Here is a 24,504-nt window from a genome sequence, read left to right as displayed (position 1 = left end):
TGCCATAACATAGTACCAAACAATGGGTGGCTTCAACAGCAGAGATTTACTTCCTCACAGTTCTGGAAGCTAAAAGTCTGAGATCAAGATTCAGCAGGATTGGTCTCCTCTGAGGCCTCTTTCATTGGCTTATAGATAGCCACTTCCTGTGTCCTCACGTGGTCTTTCCTCTGTGCATGTACATGTCTGGGTATAAATTTCATATGCTTTACTTAAGTTTAAATTCAATTGGCCACCATAGAGTACCTCATTGGTTTCAGACATAGCGCTCAGCAACCCATATGATACCCAGTGTTCATGACATCCCGCACCCTCGTTACCTCTCCCTCTCCCCGCTCCCTTCCACCAACCCTGCTTCTTTCCTGTGATTAAGAGTCTCTTATGGTTTGTCTCCCTCTCTAATGAGTTCGAGTTCAGTTTTCCCTCCCTTCCCCTATGCTTTGCACTGCTTCTTACTTCTTATAGTCCACATATGAGCGAAGCCATATGATAGTTGTCTTTCTCTGCTTGACTCATTTCACTCAGCATAATACCCTCTAGTTCCATCTGTATCGGTGCAAATGGCAAGAGTTCATTTTGTGATGGCTGAGTAGCTCTATTTTCAACTTTCTGAGGAACCTCTGTACTGTTTTCCAGAGTGGCTGCACCAGCTTGTATTCCCACCAATAGTGTAAGAAAAAACAATGGAAAATTTTAAACTGAAAGATAAAGGTATAATGAGAATAAACCTCAAATTCTGTGTACTGTTCTCCCCTGGCACTGGAGTTTTGCAGTCCTGTGTGATCTGTGAACTTGGTGTTGCCTGTTGTTCCAGCTGGTCTTCTAGGGGAGGGGCCTGTTGTGCTGATTCTCTGATGTCCTTGCCTGGGCAGAGTTGCACTACCCTTGTCAGCGCTCAGTGTGAGCTGCTCCAGATTGATGTTTGTGGCTTTTGTTCCCTGAAGGCTTTCTGTGCCTCTTTAGAGGATAAATGTAAAAATGGCCGCTTCCTGATCTCCAGCCCCAGACCTGAAAAATCGTGGTCCCCTCTCATCAGTAAACCCTCAGGAATAAGCAGTCTTCACTTCTGTGTGCCAAAGTCTACAGATTCCTGCAGTGTGCACCTGCACACACCCTCCCAGGGAAAGGCAGAGGGTGGCAAGGTTTCTGCCCTTTGCAAGTCCTGCACACAGAGGCCAATCGCCGGATCCTACAGTGGTTCATAGTTTATGGCAACCCAAGCATTGGCCGTAACTGGTTGCCTGCTGCAATGCTTAGGAACTCTGCCAGCTCAGGCAACCCTGTTCTTTCTGTGACCACTGAGATCCTGAGACCACACAGTCCCACCTAGGATTCTGCCCCACTTTACCACCTGAGTGCCTTTCAGGCAGGGAAGTCCCTCACCGGAGCAGACCTCTAAAGGTTCTGATTTTGCAGTCCACTGCTGGATCACTTTCCGGTAGCTGGCTGATGGAGGCTCCCTCCTGCCCCGTGGTTTATTTTTCGGTATGTTGGCTCAGATTCACTTCTCCACAACCCCTACCTTGCAAAAACTGGTCGGTTTTTTATTGGTAGAATTCCAGCCGTTCTTTTCTTATATCTCAGATTCAATTCATAGGTGTTCAGAATGATTTGATAGTTACCTAGCTAAATTAAAGGGACCAGATGAAATGAGATTCCCTGCTCTTCTGCCATCTTGCTTCCCCTCCACAAATTCATATATATATATATATATATATATATATATATATATATATATATATATACCAGTCGTAGGGGCACCTGGGTGTCTCAGTCTCAGCTGAGCATCCAAGCCTTGATTTCAGCTCAGGTCATGATCTCAGGGTCATGAGATGAAGCTCTGCATCAGGCTCTGTGTTAGGTGTGGAGCCTGGGCTCAGTGCACAGTCTGCCCCTTCTTCCCACCCCTAAAATAACGATATAAATCTTTTCAAAAATGTTCAATCTCACTACAGTACCATGCTACTGGATAACTAGTGCAGCATTTTGAAACCAGTATGATTGAAACCATTAAAATTAAAAATAATATGTCTTTTGGAGTTCTGGTTCTGGTTAAGATCGAATAAGCACATGTTACCCTGTCTATCCCACCGAATGCCTAAAAATTTCTAACAGAACACATGAAGTAGCTATCTGAGAACCCTGAAAAGTAGTTGCCAGCAGGTAAATTGGGGAAGGAAGCTAGAAAGTTTTAAAAAGCATTCATACTAAAGTGAGGAAATGAAACCAAATATGACATGTTCATTGCATAGAAAATCTCAAGAACTCGACAAGAACTAATAAGTGAGTTTAGCTTCATTGCAGAATACAAGATGAACATACAAAAGTCCGTCATATTTCTATACTCCAACAACAAGCTATTGGAAACACAATTACGAAAATACCAATTGTAATAGCTAAAATAGGCATAAATCTAACAAAATGTACAATATTTGCACACGAAAAATTGTAAAGCATTGTTGCAAGAAAATTTAAGACATAATGTGGAGAGATACAATGATCACAGATTGAAGAAGTAGAGTGAAGGTCAGCTATAAATTTAATGCAATTCTTAGTAAAATCTCAGCAAGTAAAATCTTAGTAAAATTTGATAGAGAAAAGCATATTATAAGATTTATATGGAAAGGCAGAGAAACTAGAATAAGTCAAAACAATTTTGAAAAAGAAAAATTAAGTTGGAGGACTCATACTACCTCATTTTAAGACTGTCTATAAAGCTACAGCAATCAAGATAGCATTATATTGACAAAGATCAAGGACACAGAATAGTGTAGCGATAGACCCACACGTACATGGCTGCTTCGTTTTTGGCAAAGATGGAAACACAATTCAGTGGAGAAAGGATAGCCTTTTCAACAAATAGTTTTAAAATAATTGGTCATCCATATGAAAAAAAAAATGAACCTTGACCTAAATCTCACACCTTAGCAAAGATTAACTGAAAATGGATCATAGATCTAAGTGTACAATGTAAAACCATGACCTAGAACTAGAAGAAGACTTCTGATTAATGACATCAAAATCAAAATCCATAGAAAGAAAATATTAATAAATTGAATTTCATCAAAATTTAAAACTTACTGTACAAAAGATAAAGAGAATGAAAAGTTAAAGAGAATGAAAAGTCCCAGATGAGTAGAAAATATTTGCAAATCTCGTATCTGAATGCTCAGGCTCAGCAGTTAAAAAAAAAAAAAAAAAACTAAAAATGGGCAAAAGATTTGAACAGACACCCAAAGAAGACATATGTAAGGCAAAGAAGTACTGAAAGGACACTAAACATAAGGAATTTCTTGAGGGGACACCTGGGTGGCTCAGTCAGTTAAGCATCTGACTCTTGATCTCCACTCGGGTCTTAATCTCAAGGTTGTGAGTTCAAGCCCCACACTGGGTTCCACACCTGGCTTAAAAAGCCTCAGTGAGATGTCCTTCCATGCCTATTTTAATAGCTGAGATAAAACATCTAAATTAAATATGCAGTAGGAGCCTTCCCAGTGCTGGTGGGAGACAGTTAAACATATACTTAGCGTACGATCCGGCAGGACCACTCCTGGATATTTTCCTGAGAAAAATGAAAACTTATGTCCACACAAAAACCTGCCTGGGAAGGTTTATGGACGCTCTATCCATCATTGGTAAAACTTGGAAACAGACAACTTGAGCCTTGAGCCGGGGGTACCCCAGAAGCACTCACCCGTGGTCATGCAGCCTGCCCTTGGAGCACTACCTGGAGGGGAGAAGTACCTCAAGGATGAAGTGACCAGCCGGGACGAGCCGGAGTCTAGAGTCCCAGCCCCAAGTGAAACTGTAGGCAGACCCTGTGAGAGCAGCATATGCTTGTTGCCAAGGGTGAGGTCCTCTTCTTCATTTGACACTTCTGAGGTTCGGCCCTCTGCACCCAGCTCCAGTGATGAGGAAGTCCTTGAACTCTTTGTCCAGGAGCTGAGTAAGCAGCGCTCCTTCTGACCACAGGGCCCCAGAAGATCCAGTCTCTCCTTTCCACACACTGCACTCATCCCCCTGTTTTCCTTGTCCTGACTTGACTTGAAATTGGCTGAAGACTACACGAGAATGCCTCTTACCCACTTCCCATCCCAACTGGAAAATTCCAAGTAATGTGTCCTCACTGGCATCATGCCCATGTCTGCTGCTTGGCTGCTGGTCGGCTTGGGGGACATCCCCATCCTTTGCTCCATTGTGTCCTTTTCCTCTGCCATCCCCTTGGGGCAGGTTCCTCTGCTGGACTTGTACCAGTTAACCCCACAGTAAGAGAGGAGCAGGAGGGAACTTCACATTCCCTTGTTCTAGATTCACTTTAAAGCTTAATGCCTTCGAATTTTTATTTGCTTTGTAAGAAAGAACAAATACATATACGTATGCATGTGTTTGTGTTTTGTGAGGTGGGGGAGAGATTTTTTGGTTTCGATAAAACTGGGTGTGAGGAGGTTTTGAATGCTCTAGCCCCAAGCTTCTTCCATTTGGGCCAGCCATTTGACATGGGGGGTGTCCCACCAAACTAGGGGAGTCTCCCCCCAAACCAGGGACTTCCTTCCCACAAGTTCCTTCCCCTCTTTCTCTTTCAAGATTTTATTTATTTGAAAGAGAGTGAGCAAATGAGCAATGTCGAAGGGCAGGGGGCAGAGAGAGAGAGAGAAAGAAGCAGACTCCCTACTGAGCAGCAAGTCCAACGTGGGGCTCGATCCCAGGACCTGGATATCATGACCTGAACTGAAGGCAGATGCTTAACTGACTGAGTCACCCAGGCACCCCACCCTCCCCCTTTCTATGAGGAATTAAGAAACCATAACTTTTTGGAAACGCAGTTTTGGGGGAATTTATTTGGGTAAGTTTTGAGGTCCATGCCATTTTTATCCCTTGGGGAAAATACAATGAGGGAGAAAGGAAAAAAGGAAACCTATCCTTTCCCACCTTTACCTTTAGCTTCCAGTCTCAAAAGGTGACATACCGTATTATTTCATTTACAAGGCATTCTGGGGAAGGCAATGTATAGGCATGGAGACTAGAACACTGGCTATCACAGGAGTTTTCTATATCGAATGAGATGTTCTGTATCCTGACTGTGCTTGTGGTTACACACATTGACATATGTGCTAAAGCTCATAAAACTGTGCACCAAATAAGAATCAATTTTACTTCTTAAACTTCTATTTTTATTTTTTAAAGTAATGTCTACACCCAACATGGGGCTTGAACTCACAGCCCTGAGATCAAGTCACATGCTTCTCCAAGGAAGCCGGCCAGGTACCCCTGCTATGTAAATTTTTAGAATTAAATATATATACTTTTTAAAAAAGATTTTATTTATTTGAGAGAGAAAGTGTGAGAAAGAGCCCGAGAGGAGAGCAGGTCAGAGGGAGAAGCAGAGCCACTGCAGGACTTGATTGCAGAACTCCAGGATCACGACCTGAGCCAAAGGTAGTGGCTTAACCAACTCAGCCACCCAGGTGCCCCAGCAAACCTATATATACTTTTTTTTATTTTTAAAGATTTTTATTTATTTATTTGAAAGAGAGACAGTGAGAGAGAGCATGAGAGGCGGGAAGGTCAGAGGGAGAAGCAGACTCCCCATGGAGCTGGGAGCCCGATGCGGGACTCGATCCCGGGAGTCCGGGACCATGACCTGAGCCAAAGGGGGTTGCTTAACCAACTGAGCCACCCAGGCGCCCCCTATATATACTTTTGATCCAACATTCCTACCTGCCTCTCCCTCTCCCTCTGCTGTTCCCCCTGCTTCTGTGTGCACTCTCTCTCTCTGTGTCAAATAAATAAATAAATAAATAAATAAATAAAATCCTCTTTAAAAAAGAATGAATTAGAGCAGCTACTTAAAGCAATTTCTGTGAAGTATTATTGAATAATGTATTGTAGGTGCAGAAAAAGTGTATGTAATATGATCTCATTTTTGTAAAATAAACAATGACCACAAAAGGGAAACCATAGGTACATATATATGTCTCTGTAGAAAGTGATATGGTTTCAAGACAGAGTGGTATGTTCTGATTACTCTGGATTAGGGGTCTTTCCTCAGTATTTCTAATCACATCTGTAGCACTTTACTCCCACATTGTTTCTAGAACAAAATTATGGGGCACCTGGTGGTTCAGATGGCTAAGTGTCTGCCTTTGGCTCAGGTCACATCAAGTTCCCTGCTCCTTGCCCCCCCTTGCCCCCCACCATCTCTCTGTCTCGCAAGAATAAATAAAATCTTTTTTTTTAAAGAACAAAATTATGTAAATTATATCAAAAAAGAGTATGGCAGTATGAGTCTAGAGAAGAAGAGATTTTCTGTTTTTTAAAATCCATTTGACCATCTCTCTCTCAAGAGGGACATTTAGCCCATCTGCATGGCATGTATGGTCTGATCTTATTTTGTGTTTCCTATTTTTTCTGAACTTTTCTATTTCATTTTGAAGATGATTGTTCTTGAAATATTGCCATTCACACCAAGTCTTTTGTTGTTATTGATTTTGTATGGTCCAGAATTATGGAAATAGAGTCGACACATAACATTGTGTAGGTTTAAGTTGTTGATTTGATACACATATTTTGCAAAATGATTACCACCATAGTGTTAGCGGACACTTTCACTATGTCACATCATTACCATCTCTTTTTTCTAAAAAAGAAATGGTAAATTTCAGATCTACTCTCTTAGCAACTTTCATCTGTGTAATACGATATTATTAACCATAATCACCATGCTATACATTAGATCCCAAGAATTTATTCATCTTCTCACTACAAGTTTGTATCCTTTAACCAACATCTACCCATTTCTCCTATCCCCCGCCCCTGGTAACCACCCGTTATACTCTCTGGTTCTCTGAGTTCGCTTTTTTAGATCCCACATATACGTGGAATCCTATAGTATTTGACTTTCTTTATCTGATTTATTTCCCTAACCCTAACCTTTTCATGTACCTCTTGAGCAATTATATGTTTTCTTTGGAGAAAATTCTATTCAGTTCCTCCGCCCTTTTTCAAAACCAGATCTGTGGTTGTTGAGTTGTAAGAGTTCTTTATATATTTTGGATATTAACCCCTTATCGGATAAATGATGTGCAGGTATTTTCTCCTATGCCTTAGGTTCCTTTGCATTCTGTTGATTGTTTCTTTTTCCTGTGCAGAAGCTTTTTTAGTTTGCTATGACCCCACTTATTAATTTTTCCTGTGTTGCTTGTGCTTTTGGTGTCATATTAAAAAAAAATCATTGCCAGAACCAATGTCAGGGAGCTTTTCCCCTATGTTTTCTAGGCGTTTTACAGTTTCAGGCCTTATGTTTAAGTCTTTAATCCATTTCAATTAATTTTGTTTGTGGTATAATGTAAGGGTTCAATTTCATTCTTCTCCATGTGGTTATCCAGTTTTCCCAACTCCATTTATTGAAGACACTACCCTTTCCTCACTGAGTATCTTCTTTCTTTCTTTCTTTCTTTCTTTCTTTCTTTCTTTTCATTTAATTTCTTTTCAGTGTAACAGAATTCACTGTTTAAGCTCCACACCCAGTGCTCCATGCAATCCGCGCCCTCTCTAATACCCACCACCTGGTACCCCAACCTCCCACCCCCCGCCCCTTCAAACCCCTCAGATTGTTTTTCAGAGTCCATAGTCTCTCATGGTTCACCTCCCCTTCCAATTTCCCCCAACTCCCTTCTCCTCTCCATCTCCCCATGTCCTCCGTGTTATCTCTTCTGCTCCACAAATAAGTGAAACCATATGATAATTGACACTCTCTGCTTGGCTTATTTCACTCAGCATAATCTCTTCCAGTCCTATCCATGTTGATACAAAACTTATTCTAAACATTTTTTAAGATTTTATTTATTTATTTATTTATTTGAGAGACAGAGAGCATGAGGTGGGGGCAAGAAAGGGAGAAACAAAATCCCGGCGGAGCAGGCCCCTGGGATCATGACCTGAGCCAAAGGCAGATGCTTAACCCACTGAGCCACACAGGCCCTCCCCCACTGAGCATTCTCGACTACATCATCAAATATTAGTTGACTATGTGTTTAAGGATTTATTTCCGGGCTCTGGATTCTGTTCCTTTAGTCTATGTGTCTGTTTTCATGCCATGTCTGTGATTACTACAGCTTTGTTCTTTCTCCGGATGCTTTGGCTGTTAGAGGTCTTTTGTGGTTCCATATGAATAACCATCTTTTCCATTAGCATTTACCAGTAGCTCATTCTCTTTTGCTGCCTGTTTGAAATGCTGCCTTTACCATCATATATTAAATTCCCATATTTATCTATATCGTTTTCTGGATTCTGTATTCTGATTGGTATACTCATCTATACCTGCATATTACCACAGATTTAATTACAATAGATTTATAATATCTTGTAGTGCTTTGTAAGGCAAGAAAATTTGATTCACAGTTAGTTGCACTAAGCTAGAGTTAGAGCATTGCTTACTTGATTTGTGGACCACCGCTCTACAAAATAGAGAAATGTTTATTGAATAGATGAATGGATAGATGTAGGGTAGAGGCTTTCAGAAACAATTCCTTTTATAGACTGAAGTCAAAGTTACTTTTGTTTTCCTTTTTATTTAGAAATAGCTTCAAACTTTCAGAAGTTCTGCAAGAATAGGATAGTGAGCTCCCTTTACCCTTTACCCAGATTCACTAATTTTTAATATTTTTCTATATTTGTTTTATCATTCTCTTTTCTCTATATACTTACTTTTATTACTTATTTTCTAATTGAGAACAGGTTGTGCTTTTATCTCTTAGTACTTCATTGTCCATATCTTATGAATGCAGATATTCCCTTACAAAACCAAATTGGAGTTATGAAATTGAGAAAATTTAACATTTATCTAATTGGCAGCCGACATTCCAGTTGTATAAATCAATCAATGCCATGTTTCCTAGGATTTCTTCCCTCTAGTTTATGAAGAGTCAAGGTCTATGATTCCTCTCACTTTGGTTTGGGACCTAATCAAGTATTAATAATCTAGTTTTTTTTGAAAGCATAATGCCATGTCTTCTTGGGAATCAGGTAATGGGCATAACATGTAATTATTTCTAATCCTCTCATGACAGCTTCAAGTAGTAAATCTGGATACTGCTAAAACCCCTTGTCCCCTCTTTCTTCTGCAGGCATCAATGGCTATGTTTTTGACAATTTGCAGCTGTCAGTTTGTTTGCATGAGGTGGCATACTGGTACATTCTAAGTGTTGGAGCACAGACTGACTTCCTGTCTGTCTTCTTCTCTGGATATACCTTCAAACACAAAATGGTCTATGAAGACACACTTACCCTATTCCCATTCTCAGGAGAAACTGTCTTCATGTCGATGGAAAACCCAGGTTAGTTATTTATATTATTCTTTTTAAAGTTTTTACATATTTATTTGAGAAATAGAGAGCTAGCAGCGGGGAGGGGCAGACAGAGAAGGAGAAGGAGTCCTAAGCAGATTCTGCACGGAATGCAGAGCCCAACGTAGGGCTTGGTCCCAGGACCCTGAGATCAGGGCCTGAGCTGAAACCAAGAGTTATTGATATTATTCTTTTACTAACAGCTGTGATCACTTCACTAGTCATGCGTATGCTCATATGTGTGCAAATACTGAATGGTCCAAGTGATCTTAGTATTGCAAAGCATTTTCATGATAATACTTTGTCAGGTATTTAACTTTTTCCTCTAAAAAGTCCTTTTACTTACCATTAGCCTAAATTATAAGTGTGTTTATTAACCTATAGTGGTGAGTATACTTTTTTTTTTAAAGGTTTTTTAACTTATTTATTTGACAGATCACAAGCAGGCAGAGAGGCAGGCAGGGGTTGGGGGGGAAGCAGGCTCCCCACTGAGCAGAGAGCCTGATGTGGGGCTCGATCCCAGGACCCTGAGATCATGACACAGTTAACATGTAGAACTAAGTATGTGCTTTGTGAACATTGAATAAATACCACAGAAGACTTTGGGAGTTCAGTGCCACCTCTCTTCGTACATATACCCTCACACTCCTGGAAACCCATCAGGACAAATGTGACTGGCAGTTTCCATCTTCCCTCTCCCTTCATAAGCAGTACAAGGCCTGTCAAAGCACCAGCCCTGTGATCAGGAAGAACAGTGGCCTGGCCTAAATCCAACACAGATTGTTGCTTCCTTACTACCATTTATCAACAAGTGCCAGCCCACTCCACACCCAGGTCGCTCCCACCTCTGTCATCTGCAGAGGATAGCACACGAAACTACTGCATGTTCTAGTCACTCTCTTGCACGGAAGGCTTTTCTGGAGATAAACTGTCATGGGAGAGTTTCTAAACAATAAAAGCCAATCTCATATACAAACATACCCAGAAAGTTATCTTACTTCAAGTAGTGTGGGAAGTGAGTAAAGAAGAGTTAAGAAGAGTTAAGAAGAACTCCAAAAACATCTCTGAAAGTAGCTTCTATATTCATGTGTATGTCTTTGTTATCTGTTTTATATCTGATTTGCAAACTCTCTGAGAACAGAGACCTCATTTATCTTATTCATCACCTTATCTCTGAAGTTTCTAGTTCCTGGCCTATAATAGGTGTTTAATAAATATTTTTCCCACTAATGAATGAACCAAGTACAAAAAGATTATGAAAGATTATGAAGCAGTATGTATAGTATGTTGTAATTGTCAAAATCTAGATCAAAGAGAAAAATGTCTGTATGTGTATGAGTGTATAAACAGGGAAAATATTTTAAATATCAACATTTTGAAAAGCTTCTAGATTATTTTGGTGATCACTTAAATTCTAAAGACAAATTAAAACTCTGATTTATGTGTCTTGAGGAAAAAATTTTAATAGAGCATCACTAATTACAAAGCTGAAGCTGCAGCCCCTAGAGAAGATCTCCTGTGTTCAATGTGGTCAAGTCTGATCCCTTTTGTTTATTTTTTGGAGGTAAAATTCACCATTTTTACCATTTGAAAGTACACAATTCAGTGGCTTGTAGCATATTCACCGTGTTTTACAACTATTACTGTTATCTAATTGAGAATTAGCACCCGCCAGCCTCAGGACTTGAGTGGCTAATGTCGCCCTGCTTCTCAGGGCCTGAGGCACCCCTACAGTTCCCCATCATCCCTGGGGCCCAAGCACCAAGCCACCAGGTCACCCCACTCACCAGGGCCTAGGGATGGATGATCTGTGCCTGCCTGAGCTTTGGCCACTGCCACCAGCACAGCAGACACCATTGCCACTCTGCGTGTCTGCACCCTGAAACCCAGCACTGCCGCTACTGCCCACACCCCTCTGCCCCAGAACACTCACATGCTAGACCCGGCTCCAGGATGTTCCTGGCTCCAGGACAGGTGAAAAGGACAACACCTGGGAGTCCAACCGCTCTAACGACCACTGCTACCAGACACAGCTCTGGCCACCAAGGACCCCCCGCCCCTCCATTTTTCACCAACACTGACCTCAGCTGACAGAGCTGCATAGAAATGATGCTGCTGTGCCCTCCCTGAACCTGGAGCTGCTGAACCCCAGACAGCACACACCGAGCCACCCACAAGTGAAAGTCATTCCCAATCAAGTCAGTCCGTTCAGACTGGAGGAGGTGATTGCTCCCTCAGATGTGCAGACATCAGTGCAGGGCCGCAAGAGAGACTGATGCGACCAGAGGAACACAGTAACTTTCCAACAACTGATCCCAAAGACATGGAAATCTACAAGTTGCCTGTGAAGGAACTCAGACTTACTCTTTAAAGGAAGCTCAGCAAGATACAAGAGAACACAAGCAGGCGATTCAATAAAACTAGGAAAATAGTACATTAATGAAATAAGCTCAAAAAAGAGAAATCATTTAAGAAATTCTGGAGCTAAAAAATACAATGATGAGTGAAATCATATGGTATTTTTCTTCCTCTGACTTAATCAAACAGAAGAAAGTGAAATAACTCAGAAAAAGGATCTGTGAACCTAAGGGATACCATTAAATTTTTCCCAAGAAGACATACAGATAGCCAATAGGTATATGAAAAGGTGTTCAACATCACTCATTATAAAGAAATGTAAATCTAAATCAAAACCAAAATGAGATACGCCTCACATCTGTTAGGATTCCTATTAAAAAAAAAACAAGAGATAACAAATGCTGGTGAAGATGTAGAGGAAAGGGAACGCTGATGCATTATTGATGGAAGGTAAACTAGTGCAGCCACTCTGGAAAACAATATGAGGTTCCTCACAAATTAAAAATAGAATGATCCAGCAATCCTGTGTCTGAGTATGTAGCCAGAGGAAATGAACTCAATAATGAGTTTTTTGCAATTATCCATAATGCACTGTAGCTCCATCCACGTCATTGTGAATGGCAAGATTTCATTCTTTTTGACGGCTGAGTCATAGTGCATTATATATACACCCAGTCTTCTTTATCCATTTGTCAGTCAGTGGACATGTAGGCTCTGTCCATCGTTTAGCTACTGTTGATAATACTGCTGTGAAGATCAGGGTACATGTAGCCCCTTGAATTTGTATTCTTGTGTCCTGTGACCTAACATTGTTTTACACCATCAAAAATATCCTTTAAATGTTATGAAATTAGGCTCCCAATCCACAAACTTGCATTCACTATGGAATCAAATAAGATTTCATTTCTTATTTTTATGACTTGTTTTATAGAAACTTCTACTTGTTTTACGGTTCTTATTATGTTTTCCCTTTAGTTACTCTCTTTTTGTTCCCAAGAGTTTTATCACACAATGTATTTATTTTACTTAGAATCTGACCTCCCAGACCCATGCATCCTCCTTGAGATTCCTTCCCCTTCCCTCTCCCTCCTCCTCTGCTTCTGCCTCCAGTTCACATGACCACTTTCTCTCTCTCTCTCTCTAAAATAAAAAAATAAGTCTTTTAAAAAAGATTTCTATGTGACTCTTAAGACTTTTCACTATTGGGGGCCCCTGGGTGGCTCGGTCAGTTACACATCTGCCTTTGGCTCAGGTCATGGTCTCAGGGTCCTGGGATTGAGCCCTGAATCAGGCTCCCTGCTCATCAGGAAGCCTGCTTCTCTCTCTCCCACTCCTCCTGCCTGTGTTCCCTCTCTCACTGCCTCTTTCTCTCAAATAAATAAATAAAATCTTTAAAAGACTCTCCACTATTGTGTGTGCTAATTACATTTCTCCATTTTTATCGTGATATCTATTAACTTTTAATCACAGACCTTTCTTGTGATTACAGACAGATATACCACAATAGTGGCAGTGTAAAAACCACTTTCACTACCATTGTTGGACTGTTTATGTGCCAGGGATTTAACTTGATGACCTGTAATACAATGGTACTGACTAGTATTTTTTCATTATCTGGGAATAGAAGAGAACAACTAATACATAACTTGCTTGGGATCTGGGTTGTAAATAACCAGAGTCTTGTTCTTCCTCATCTCCAGGTCTGTGGGTTCTGGGGTGCCACAATTCAGACTTTCGAAACAGAGGCATGACAGCCTTACTGAAGGTTTCTAGTTGTAACGGGAACACTGGTGATTATTATGAGGACACATATGAAGATATTCCAACTTCCTTGCTGAATGAAAACAACATCATTGGACCCAGAAGCTTCTCCCAGAATTCAAGGCACCCTAACACTAAGCAGAAGCAATTCAAAGCCACCACAAGCCCAGAAAATGACATAGGGAAGATGGAGCCTCAGTCTGCAGAAAGAATGCAGCTACTTAAAGCACAAAGTGTCTCCTCTAGTGATCTGTTAATGCTGTTGGGACAGAACCCTTCTCCACATTTATTCTTACCTGATTTCCAGGAAGCCACACATGAAGCTGAGGATCATTTACTTGGAGCAAGAGAAGGAAACAAGGGCGCATCTGAAGTGGCAAGTCTGAGACCAGAGCTCCATCACAGTGGGGACCGAGTATTTACTCCTAAGCCAGAACTGCAGTTAAGATTAAATGCGAATTTGGAGACACCTGCAACAGTAGAGGTGAATAAACTTGATTTAAAAATTTCTAGTTCATCAGACACTCTAATGACTTCACCAACAATTTCATCAGAGAAGTTGGCAGCAGGTACTGAAAAGACAAGTTCCTTAGAACCTCCAAATATGTCAGTTCACTTTAATAGTCATTTAGGCACCATTGTAAATTCATCTCACCTTATTCAGTCCAGTGTACCTTTGGGCTTGAGTGAAGGAGATAACGATCCCAGGTTGTTAGAAGCAGCTTTAATGAATAGTCAAGAAAGTTCACTGGGGGAAAATGTATTATCAATGGAGAGTAATAGGTTATTTAAAGAAGAAAGAGTTCATGGACCTGCTTCATTAGTCAAAGATAATGCTTTATTCAAAGTTAATATCTCCTTGGTAAAGATGAACAAGACATCAATTAACTCAACAACTAATGGAAAGACTCATGTTGATGTCTCAACACTATTTATTGAGAACAGTACATCAGTCTGGCAAGACATTATATTAGAAAGTAATACTGAGTTTCAAAAAGTGATTTCTTTGGTTCATAATGAAACATTTATGGAGAGAAATATTACAGCTTTGGGGCTAAATCATGTGTCAAACAAAACTACTTCATCAAAAAATGTGGAAATGGCCCACCAAAAACAAGAGGGCTCTATGCCACTAGGTATGGAAAATCCAGATCTATCATTCTTCAAGATACCATTCTTGCCAGATTCAGCAAATTGGATAAAAGAGACCCATGGCAAGAACTCCCTAAGCTCTGAGCAAAGGCCCAGTCCAAAGCAGTTAACATCTTTAGGATCAGAAGAATCTGTGAAAGATCATAATTTATTGTCAGAGGAAAAGGTGGTAATAGGAGAGGATGAATTTACAAAGGACACTGGACTCAAAGAGATGATTTTTCCAAAGAACAAGAGCATATTTTTTACTAACTTGGCTAATGTCCAAGAAAATGATACATACAATCAAGAAAAGAAATCTCAGGAAGAGATAGAAAGAAAGGAAAAATTAACCCAAGAGAATGTGGCATTGCCTCAGGTATATACAGTGATTGGCACTAAGAATTTCCTGAAAAACCTTTTCTCACTAAACACAAAGCAAAATGTAGAAGGTTCACATGAGCAGCCACACACTCCAGCACTTCAAGACACCAGGTCATTAAATGACTCTGCACATAGAGAAGGGAGTCACATGGCCAATTTCTCAAAAATAAGGGAAGAAGCAAACTTGGAAGGTCTGGGAAATCAAACAAATCAAATGGTAGAGAGGTTTCCAAGCCCTACAAGGATTTCTCCTAATCCAGGTCAGCATCTTATTACTCATCGTGGTAAGCGGGCTTTGAAACAACCCAAACTCTCACTAGGAGAAATAAAGTTTGAAAGGAGGGTAACTTTGAATGACACCTCAACACAGTGGTCCAAAAACATGACCTATTTGACCCAAGGCACCCTCACACAGATAGAGTACAATGAGAAAGAAAAAAGAGCCACCACTCAGTCCCTCCTATCAGATTGTTCTATGAGAAATCATGGCCTCATGCAAATGAATGACTCTGCGTTACCTTTTGCAAGAGTATCAGCATTTCCATCAATTAGACATACAGATCTGACCAAGATCTCATCCCAAGACAACTCCTCTCATCTTCCAGCATCAGCCTATAATTATACCTTTAGGGAGAGGAGTTCTGGGGTCCAAGAAAGCAGTCATTTCTTACAAGAAGCCAGAAGAAATAACCTTTCTTTAGCCTTCCTAACCTTAGAAATGATTAGAGGTCAAGGGAAGTTCAGCTCCATGGGGAAAAGTGCCGTAAACCAACCCACATACAAGAAACTTGAAAGCCCTGTTCTCTTAAAACCAGACTTGTATAAAACATCTGGCAAAGTTGAATTACTTCCTAAAATTCATGTTCATCAAGACTCTTTGGCTACAAAAACCAGCAATGATTCTCCTGGCCACCTGGATCTCATGGAAAAGATCTTTCTTCAGAAAACCCAGAGACCTGTTAAACTGAATAAAACAAACAGACCTGGAAAAGCGCCCTTTCTGGAATCAACAGAAAGCTCTGAGAAGATTCCCTCCCAGCTGCTGGGTCCCCTTGCTTGGGAGGACCACTCTGCTACCCAGATACCAAGAGAAGAGTGGACATCCCAAAAGAAGTCACAGAAAAACACAGCGTTTAGGAGAAAGGACACCATTTTGTCCCTGGGCCCTTGTGAAAATAATCATTCAAAAGCAGAAATAAATGAAGGACAAGATAAGCCCCAAAGAGAAGCCACCTGGGCACAGCAAGGAGGAACTAGAAGGTTGTGCTCTCAAAACCCACCAGTCTCAAAACGCCATCAAAGGGAAATACCCATTAGTACTCCTCAGCCAGAGGAAGACAAATTTGAGTATGATGACACCTTCTCGATTGAAATGAAGAGAGAAGATTTTGACATCTATGGCGAAGATGAAAATCAGGGCCTCCGCAGCTTTCAGAAGAGAACACGACACTATTTCATTGCTGCGGTGGAGCGTCTCTGGGATTATGGGTGAGTAGATCTCCCCATAATCTACTAAGAAACAGGTATGGGTGCATTGATTATTCCTCTAGCCTGCTATTGCAACATTTGACTTTCCCAGGTGCTGAAATAATGAAAAAGGCACAGATTATCTGCAGGAATGAGACTCCAAAGATTGCTTATAAAGGAAGGGAGAACCCTGAGATCCAGGTAGCAAAGTCTAGAGGAAGCCAAGGAGTAAAGAGATGGTTAGATGATGATACCCACAATAAGAGTTAGAGGATAGCACATCCAGAAGGTATGAAACTCTTACTCTAGTGAGATGGAGAAGAAAAGAGGCTTATAAAAAGGTATAGGAATCAGGGTCAGGAATCATCAGTGGGGAGCAGGTAGAAAGTCAACCTTATGAGCTGTAGGAATAGTCTTGGTCTTGTGAAAAGGTTCTGAGAGAGGCAAGAGGAAGAAGTGAAGTGTGAGGTGAAGAGGTTGAGGATGCTGGGACCTAAATGATGATAAGAGGATAGCTGATGGAGCTCTGAGAGATGTTTCTAGGCAGAGAGAATAGGAAATGCAAAGGCCCTGTGAATGGAACAAATCTAAGGAATGAAAAAGAACACTTTCTACCTCAAATGGGCCCTTCTTTCTGCATAGCAACTATAGAGTGCTGCCCTAGTCTGCTGACTTTCCCACTGTCCTGGACCCCTGTCTTGCATTTTCTACTTTTTCCTTAAATCTCCAGCCCCTTTTATCCATTCTCCAACAGCCCTTCTCATTCATAGCTAATGCTTGTGCAATGAACCTCCAGACTTCCAACACATTTATTGACATCTGTAACCATATCCTGCACTATGCACCGAAGGCTGACCTCTCCAGTTTCCTAGTCAACCATCTCCAGCTTTCCATTACAGTTCATTTTCATCTTACCCAATACTCAGTTCATAGTCAAATTCTGATTGTTGTTGTTGTTGTTGTTGTTTTTTAAATGAAACCAATTGAATTATTTGATGGAGAGGTGTGGTTGTGAGAGAAAAAGATGAATTAGGAATAACTTCAGTGTTTGGAGTCTGAGGAACTAAAAAGAAGGAATGGTCATTGACTGCCATGGAAAAGGCTAGACAAACAGCAGGTTTTTGGAAGGGACAGAAATTAAGAGACTAATTTTGTACCTGGTAAGGTAGGGAGTTTATATGTGAATCTCAAGTTCAAGGAAGGTATCTGAGATGGAGATATACAACTGGATTTTATCTGCATAAGAATAGACCATCATGAGAATGAGTGTAAACAAAAAGTAGGAGAGTTTAAAGAACTGATACCCAGAGCACTCTAACATTTAAAGGTCAGGGACATGAAGAACCAGTGAAGCTGACAGAGAAGTATTGGCAGTGAGGTTAGTAGAAAAATGAAGGAAAATTGGTGTCAGAGAGACTAGCCGAGCACACACATCAAGGATGGAGTCATCAACTATCAAATACTGAGAATTAGTAATGTAAAGACCAACAGTGACCTTGAATATGTAGTTTTTATGGAATAATGGAAATAAAAGACGTTTTCGAGTGGTTTAAAGAAAGAATATGTGGAAAAGAGTCTAGCTACTTCTCCCCATTTCAGTGGCTACCAATCCAGTCTAAACCATCCTCAACTCTCATGCAAATTATTGAACTAGACTTGCAGCCTCCAGCATAGCAGCTAAAACACATTTTCAAATTGTAATTCTGATTCTCATTCTCTGCTCCAAACGTCCCAGGGGATTTCCATCTCCCCCTTAGTAAATTCCAAAGCCCTCACCATGGCCTTAAAGTTTCAGAGATTTGACCCTCTGAAACCTCTGACCTCATCTCATACCATTATTTCCTGCTCACCATGTTCCAGCCACACTGGCTTCATTGCTCTTCCTCAGATGCAACAAATGTATACCTCTCTGTAGGCCTGTGTACTTTGTGTCTCATCCTCTGATATCTTACTGTTGTAGGGAAGCAAGAGCAGGTCTTTTATGTATGTCTGAGCTCCAGAGAGTACCAACTAAATGGTAACACAAGTTCCATGGGCAAGAATAGAGGCAGGGAGACCAGTTAAGACAGTTATTAAAACACTTATACATCATGTAGAAAGAATTGGTGAACGAGTAGGTAAGTAAAATGAATGCAACATGTATGGATGTGGAAAAAATGCAGAGATTTTTTTTAATGGAAAATATAAAAGAGATAATAAAAGACTATGGCCAACTGTATTTTCCACAAGTGTGTGTGCCAATATGTTCTGTCCTATGTGCTCTTGTACAATATGACCTTGACATTCTCCCATTCAAGAGGTAAAATGTAATCCCCCTCCTCTTGGTCTGGTCTGGCATTAGGACTCATTTGTGACCAAAAGAATATAACAGAAATTTGTGACCTATAGATGTGGTGGAAGTGATGCTGGTTCAGAAAATACCATGTAGCTTACATCTAGTTCTCCTGGGATGTCCTGTATAAGAAATCTAATTACCCTGGTGCTGTCATGCTGGAAATGTCACATGTAGGCCTTATGGTCATGAGTCTCAGCAAGTCCAGGTTTCCATTATTCTCCACCATGGTATCAGGCACATGAGTGAAGCCATTTTGGACCCTCCAGACCAGCCTCAATGTCAACTGACCCAGCCAAGCACTGCTGGAATTCTGACTTAGCAGAATTGACAAGTATCATTAAATGGCTGTTGTTTTAAGACACTAAAGTTTTAAAGTAGTTTGTGATACAGCAACAGATAACCAGAGGAGACTTAAAGGATAGAGTGTGAAGGATTTACTTCTTTTTAATTGAAATATCAGAAGGAAAGGAAAGTGATTAAAGAAGAAACTAAATATTAAAAATTTTTAAAAGTCATCAATGCACAGATTGAGGAAGCTCAACAAATCCCAAATAGGATGAACTAAAAAAATCAACACCTAGGCATGTTTCATCAAAGTGAAACTTCAGAAAACCCAAAAGTCTTAAAAGCAGGCAAAGAAAAGAGACAGCATACACTTAAACAAGATACAGAAAGGTGATTTTTCAGTAGTGCTAATTAAACATAGAAAACAGGAATGATATCTAGAAGACACTGAAATGCAATAACTGCCCATCAAAAATATGAATAAAAAATCAAGGCAAAATAGAACATTTTCCAACAAACAGAAACAGAAACTTCACCCTAGCAAAAACCCACCAAAACTATTCTAATGGTGTACTTGAAACAGTAGGAAAATGATACTGAATGAAAGAGGTGAAAGGCAAGAAGGACTAAAAAAGTAAAGAAAGGGTAAATATATGGGTAAATATAAATAAAAATATTGTTTGTGTAAACTGGCAAAATGTTTTATGAGTTCTAAGATATAAAAAACACAGGTGAAAACACAGGTGTCATGAAAACCACCCCTATTTTAGAAAGGAAAACCACCTCTTAATTGGAAATATCAACACTATCATCATTGGGCACATAAATTTGGGCCAATCCTCCACTCCTGGCCATCTGATCTATAAATGTGGTGGGATCGACCTAAGAACCATTGAAAAGGAGGCTGCTGAGATGGCAAAGAGCTCCTTCAAGTCTGCCAGGGTGTCAGACAAACGGCCAAAAGTGAGTGTGGTGGTTTTTGGTATCTCCCCTTAGAAACTGGAGAACAGCAAGTATTATGTGAGTATCATTGATGTCCCAAAACACAGAGCATTCATCAATAATGTGAGTACAGGCACATCTCAGGCTGACTGTGATGTCCTGATTATTGCTGCTCTTGTTGGTGAACTTGAAATAGGCATCTCCAAAAATGGGCAGACCCATGAGCATGACCCTTCTGGCTGACACACTGGGTGTGAAACAGCTAATGGTTTACAAAATGGATTCCACTGAGCCACCTGCTGCCAGAAGAGATACAAGGAATATGTTAAGGAAGCCAGCACATATATTAAGAAATTTGGCTACAACCCCAGCACAGTAGCATTTGTGCCAGTTTCTGGCTGGAGTGATGACAAAATGCTGGAGCCAAATCCTAACAAGAAATGAGACATCGCCCACAAAGATAGCTTTGTAAGACTGGTGAATCCCAGACCTGTACCCCTGAAAAAATAATACATTAGATGTTAATTAAATAATATAAATAAATAGATGGCTATGCCAGTGGAACTGCTTGAAACTCTAGATGGCCTCCTGTCAGCAGATCATCCAACTGACAAGGCCTTTTGTCTGCCCCACGAGGACGTGCACAAACTTGGTGGTACTGGTACTCTCCCTGTGAGCCGAGTGGAGGTGTGTCCTCAAAGCTTTGCTCCAGTCCGGTCCGTGTTACAACTGAAGTCTGTTGAAATGCACCATGAAGCTTTGAGTTAAGCTTTTCCTGGGAACAGTGTGGGCTTTGATATTAAGAATGTATCTGTCAGAGGTGCCTGGCTGGCTCAGTCAGTGGAACAGGTGACTCTTGATCTTGAGGTTGTGGATTCAAGCCCCACGTTGAGTATAGATATTACTTAAAAATAAAATCTTAAAATAAAGAATGTATCTGTTGGGGCACCTGCATGGCTCAGTGGGTTAAAGCCTCTGCCTTCGGCTCGGGTCATGGTCCCAGGGTCCTGGGATTGAGCCCCATATTGGGCTCTCTGCTCAGCAGGGAGCCTGCTTCCTCCTCTCTCTCTCTCTGCCTGCCTCTCTGCCTGCTTGTGATCTCTGTCTGTCAAATACATAAATAAAATCTTTTAAAAAAGAAGATTTAAAAATTTTTTAAAAAGGAATGTATCTCGGGGACGCCTGGGTGGCTCAGTTGGTTAAGCAGCTGCCTTCGGCTCAGGTCATGATCCCAGCGTCCTGGGATCGAGTCCCACATCGGGCTCCTTGCTCAGCAGGGATCCTGCTTCTCCCTCTGCCTCTGCCTGCCATTCTGTCTGCCTGTGCTCGCTCTCTCCCCCCGCCTCTGATAAATAAATAAAATCTTAAAAAAAAAAAAAAAAAAAAGGAATGTATCTGTTAAAGACGTTTGTTGTAGCAGTATGGCTGGTGACAGCAAAAATGACCCGCCGGTGAAAGTAGCTGGTGATTACCCTGAACTGTCTGGGCCTAATCATTGCTGGCTATGCATGTGTGCTGGATTGTTACACACCTCACAATGCAAGTTTGCTGAGCTGAAGAAGATTGATCAGTGTCCTGGGAAGAAGTTGGAAGATGACCCTGAATTCCAGTTCCTGTCAAGTGCATATGTACTGGGTGCTTCTTTGGATATCCTCCTCTGGGCCATTTCGCTCTTCACAAAATGAGACAGACCATTGCTGTGGGTGTCTCAAAGACTTCTGTGGCTAGGAAGGTCACCAAGTCTGCTCAAAAAGTTAAATGAATGTAATCCCTAATAACAGTGACCTCAGTCTTAATCAGTGGTGGAAAAACTATCTCAGAACAATCTCGATTGGCTATTAAACTTAATAGTAAAAGACTGCTGGGGCACCTGGGTGGCTCAGTCGGTTGGGTGTCTGCTTTGGGCTTAGGTCATGATCCTAGGGTCCTGGGATCAAGACCCTCATCGGACCCCCTGCTTGGTGGGAACACTGCAGAACATACAAATGCTCAGCAGCTCGACTCTTAGATATGTGCCCTGCAGAAATGCATGCATGCATTCACCAGAAGATGTGTATAAGAAGGTTCACAGCTGGGGGAAAAAAGATTCATAGCAGGAGCAGGACTACGTGTAAGCAGCAAAAATTAGAAGTGAATGTTCATAATTTTGGTATATTTGCACAAGAGAATACAAACTATATCACATAACCAGAAACAAAAGAACGTATACAACATGGTTTGCCAAAATGGACAAAACTCAGCTGTGTTCTTTAGGGAAGTATATATACATAGTGGTAAAATTATAAAGAAAAGCAAAGAGATAACCATCATAAATATCACAACGGGAGTTAGGGTTAGGAAGAATGTCATTGGAAAGGCACAGGCCATGAGCCTTCTGTGTTGCTGGTAATGTTCTTGATCTGGATAGTGGTTGCATTTTTATACCAAAAGCACTTTGGTTTTATGTACTTTGTTATATAATTTTAGTTCACAGTTCCAGAAGATTTTTAAAAAGATTTTATTTGACAGAGAGAAAAAGAGATAGCAAGAGAGAGCACAAGCAGGGGGAGTGGGAGAGGGAGAAGCAGGCCTCCTTATGAGTAAAGAGCCCAATGCGCGGCTCGATCCCAGGACCCTGGCATCATGATTGGAGCCCAAGACAGATGCTTAATGACTGAACCACCCAGGTGCCCCCTAACAGATGTTTTAACTTTTTTAAAGTTTGTTTTTGTTTGTCTATGTAATCTCTACACCCAACGTGGGGTTTAAACTCACAACTCCGAGATCAACAGTCACCGGCTCTACTTACTAAGCCACTCAGGCACCCCCAGATTTCTTTTTAAGTAAAGGGAAGAAGTCCAAGGATTGAAACCTGGTGGCTGTTTAATATTCAGAATTTGTTTATAAGTCCTACATGAATTTAACATTCAACAAATACTTTTTGACCACCTACAATGTGCCAGGCACTTGTTCCAGCTGCTGGGAATACAGCAGTACAGCAGTGGACAAAACAGACAAAACCCCTGCTTTCTAGGAACTTCTACACTAGTGAAGCCTGGAGAGAGTATGTCAGGAAGATGGAGTGGTTACCTATGCAACATGTTGCTTGCTTGTCCTATAAGATGAGGACATAACAAAATTAATTATCAGCTGTAATAAGCCACTCACATGGTCTGGATAGTGTCTCAATTTTGCATGATCTTCATTTAGATCTCTTTTATAAGCTCTCAACCTCTGTATTTGCCAATTTAATTTACATAGATGTCCCGTGTGTTTAAAACTCTATACCCCCACCTACTTCTCCAGGGTTGCCCATCTCAGTGAGCTGCATCACTGTCCAGCCACTTGCCCAAATCAGAAACCTGAAGGTTATCTGGACTAACCCCTTCTTCGCTCCAGCTCGTCATCACTCTATGGAAGTGTCTCCAGTACAGGGAGGGCAAGAATGTTGGGTGTTTCTACCTACCTGATCCATGAAGATACTGTTTTTTCTCTGCTTCTTTCCCCCAGGGCTCAAGGTAGGGATGTCCCTCAGTTCAAGAAGGTGGTTTTCCAGGAATTTACTGATGGGTCTTTTACTCAGCCCTTATACCGTGGAGAACTAAACGAACACTTGGGACTCTTGGGGCCATATATAAGAGCGGAAGTTGAAGACAATATCATGGTGAGTTTAGAACAATGAAGCTATAAGAAAATTAATCCTATATATTTTTTTTGTCTCTATTTATAAAAATAATGTATTTTCACTTTCTGAGAATTTTAAAGTATAGAAAATCAAAAATTTGAAAAATAATCCCATAACTACCATTTTGGTGTATGTTCTCTTTGTCCTATGTATTCTTTTCTTTATGTGCTCAAAATTATGCAACGTATAATTTTACCTCTTCTTTAAAAAAAAAAAAAAAGATTTATTTATTTATTTATATTAGGAAGAAAGAAAGAGAGAGCAAGAGTGGGAGGGGCAGAGGGAGGAGAAAGAATCCCAATGTGAGGCTGAATCCCACAACCCCAAGATCACAGCTCTTCGTTTTGGACTAAATAGCATATTGTCAATATTTCTTCTTTTTTAAGATTTTATTTATTTATTTGACAGGGGTCACAAGTAGGCAGAGAGGCAGGCAGAGAGAGGGGGAAGCAGGCTCCCCGCTGAGCAGAAAGCCTGATGTGGGGCTCGATCTCAGGACCCTGAGATCATGACCTGAGCCGAAGGCAGAAGCTTAACCCACTGAGCCACCCAGGCACCCCATATTGTCAATATTTCTTGTGTCATTAGAAATACTTTCTAAATATCTTGTCTTAATGATGGCATAATAGTCTATTATGTGAATTTATGGTTTACTTAAACATTTACTTTGAACAACCTTTTAAATAGTTTGCTATGTTTTCACTAGTTCAATAATGTTGCAGTCACACCCTTTTCCTTGGGTAAAATTCCAGAAGTACAATATACATGAACATTTTAAGACTTTCTCTAAAGAATTATCTATTAATGTCCTTTGCACATTTGACCTTTTGAGG

General features: G+C 40.8%; 1 protein-coding gene and 1 long non-coding RNA gene across 5 annotated transcripts in view; one reads left to right on the top strand and one right to left on the bottom strand.

Moving 5' to 3' along the window:
* LOC131820885 (uncharacterized) overlaps nucleotides 1-24,504 on the bottom strand; it is a 211,335-nt gene that overhangs the window by 77,139 nt on the left and 109,692 nt on the right. The gene's annotated exons all lie outside the window — the stretch shown is intronic.
* Nucleotides 1-24,504, top strand: part of F8 (coagulation factor VIII) — a 111,116-nt gene that overhangs the window by 53,193 nt on the left and 33,419 nt on the right. For all 4 annotated transcript variants that reach the window (XR_009349817.1, XM_059156716.1, XM_059156715.1 and 1 more), the window contains exons 13-15: nucleotides 9,126-9,335; nucleotides 13,403-16,466; nucleotides 23,497-23,650. Coding sequence is in view for 3 of the 4 variants with exons in the window: in XM_059156716.1 (XP_059012699.1) it covers nucleotides 9,126-9,335; nucleotides 13,403-16,466; nucleotides 23,497-23,650 (3,428 nt within the window). In the remaining variant the exon portion in view is untranslated. The remainder of the gene's footprint in view (nucleotides 1-9,125; nucleotides 9,336-13,402; nucleotides 16,467-23,496; nucleotides 23,651-24,504) is intronic.

This window comes from Mustela lutreola, chromosome X, assembly GCF_030435805.1.
Source record: "Mustela lutreola isolate mMusLut2 chromosome X, mMusLut2.pri, whole genome shotgun sequence".
NCBI lineage: Eukaryota > Metazoa > Chordata > Mammalia > Carnivora > Mustelidae > Mustela > Mustela lutreola.
The sequence above is the reverse complement of the archived record's forward strand: the minus strand, read 5'-3'. Positions and strand labels throughout refer to the sequence as shown.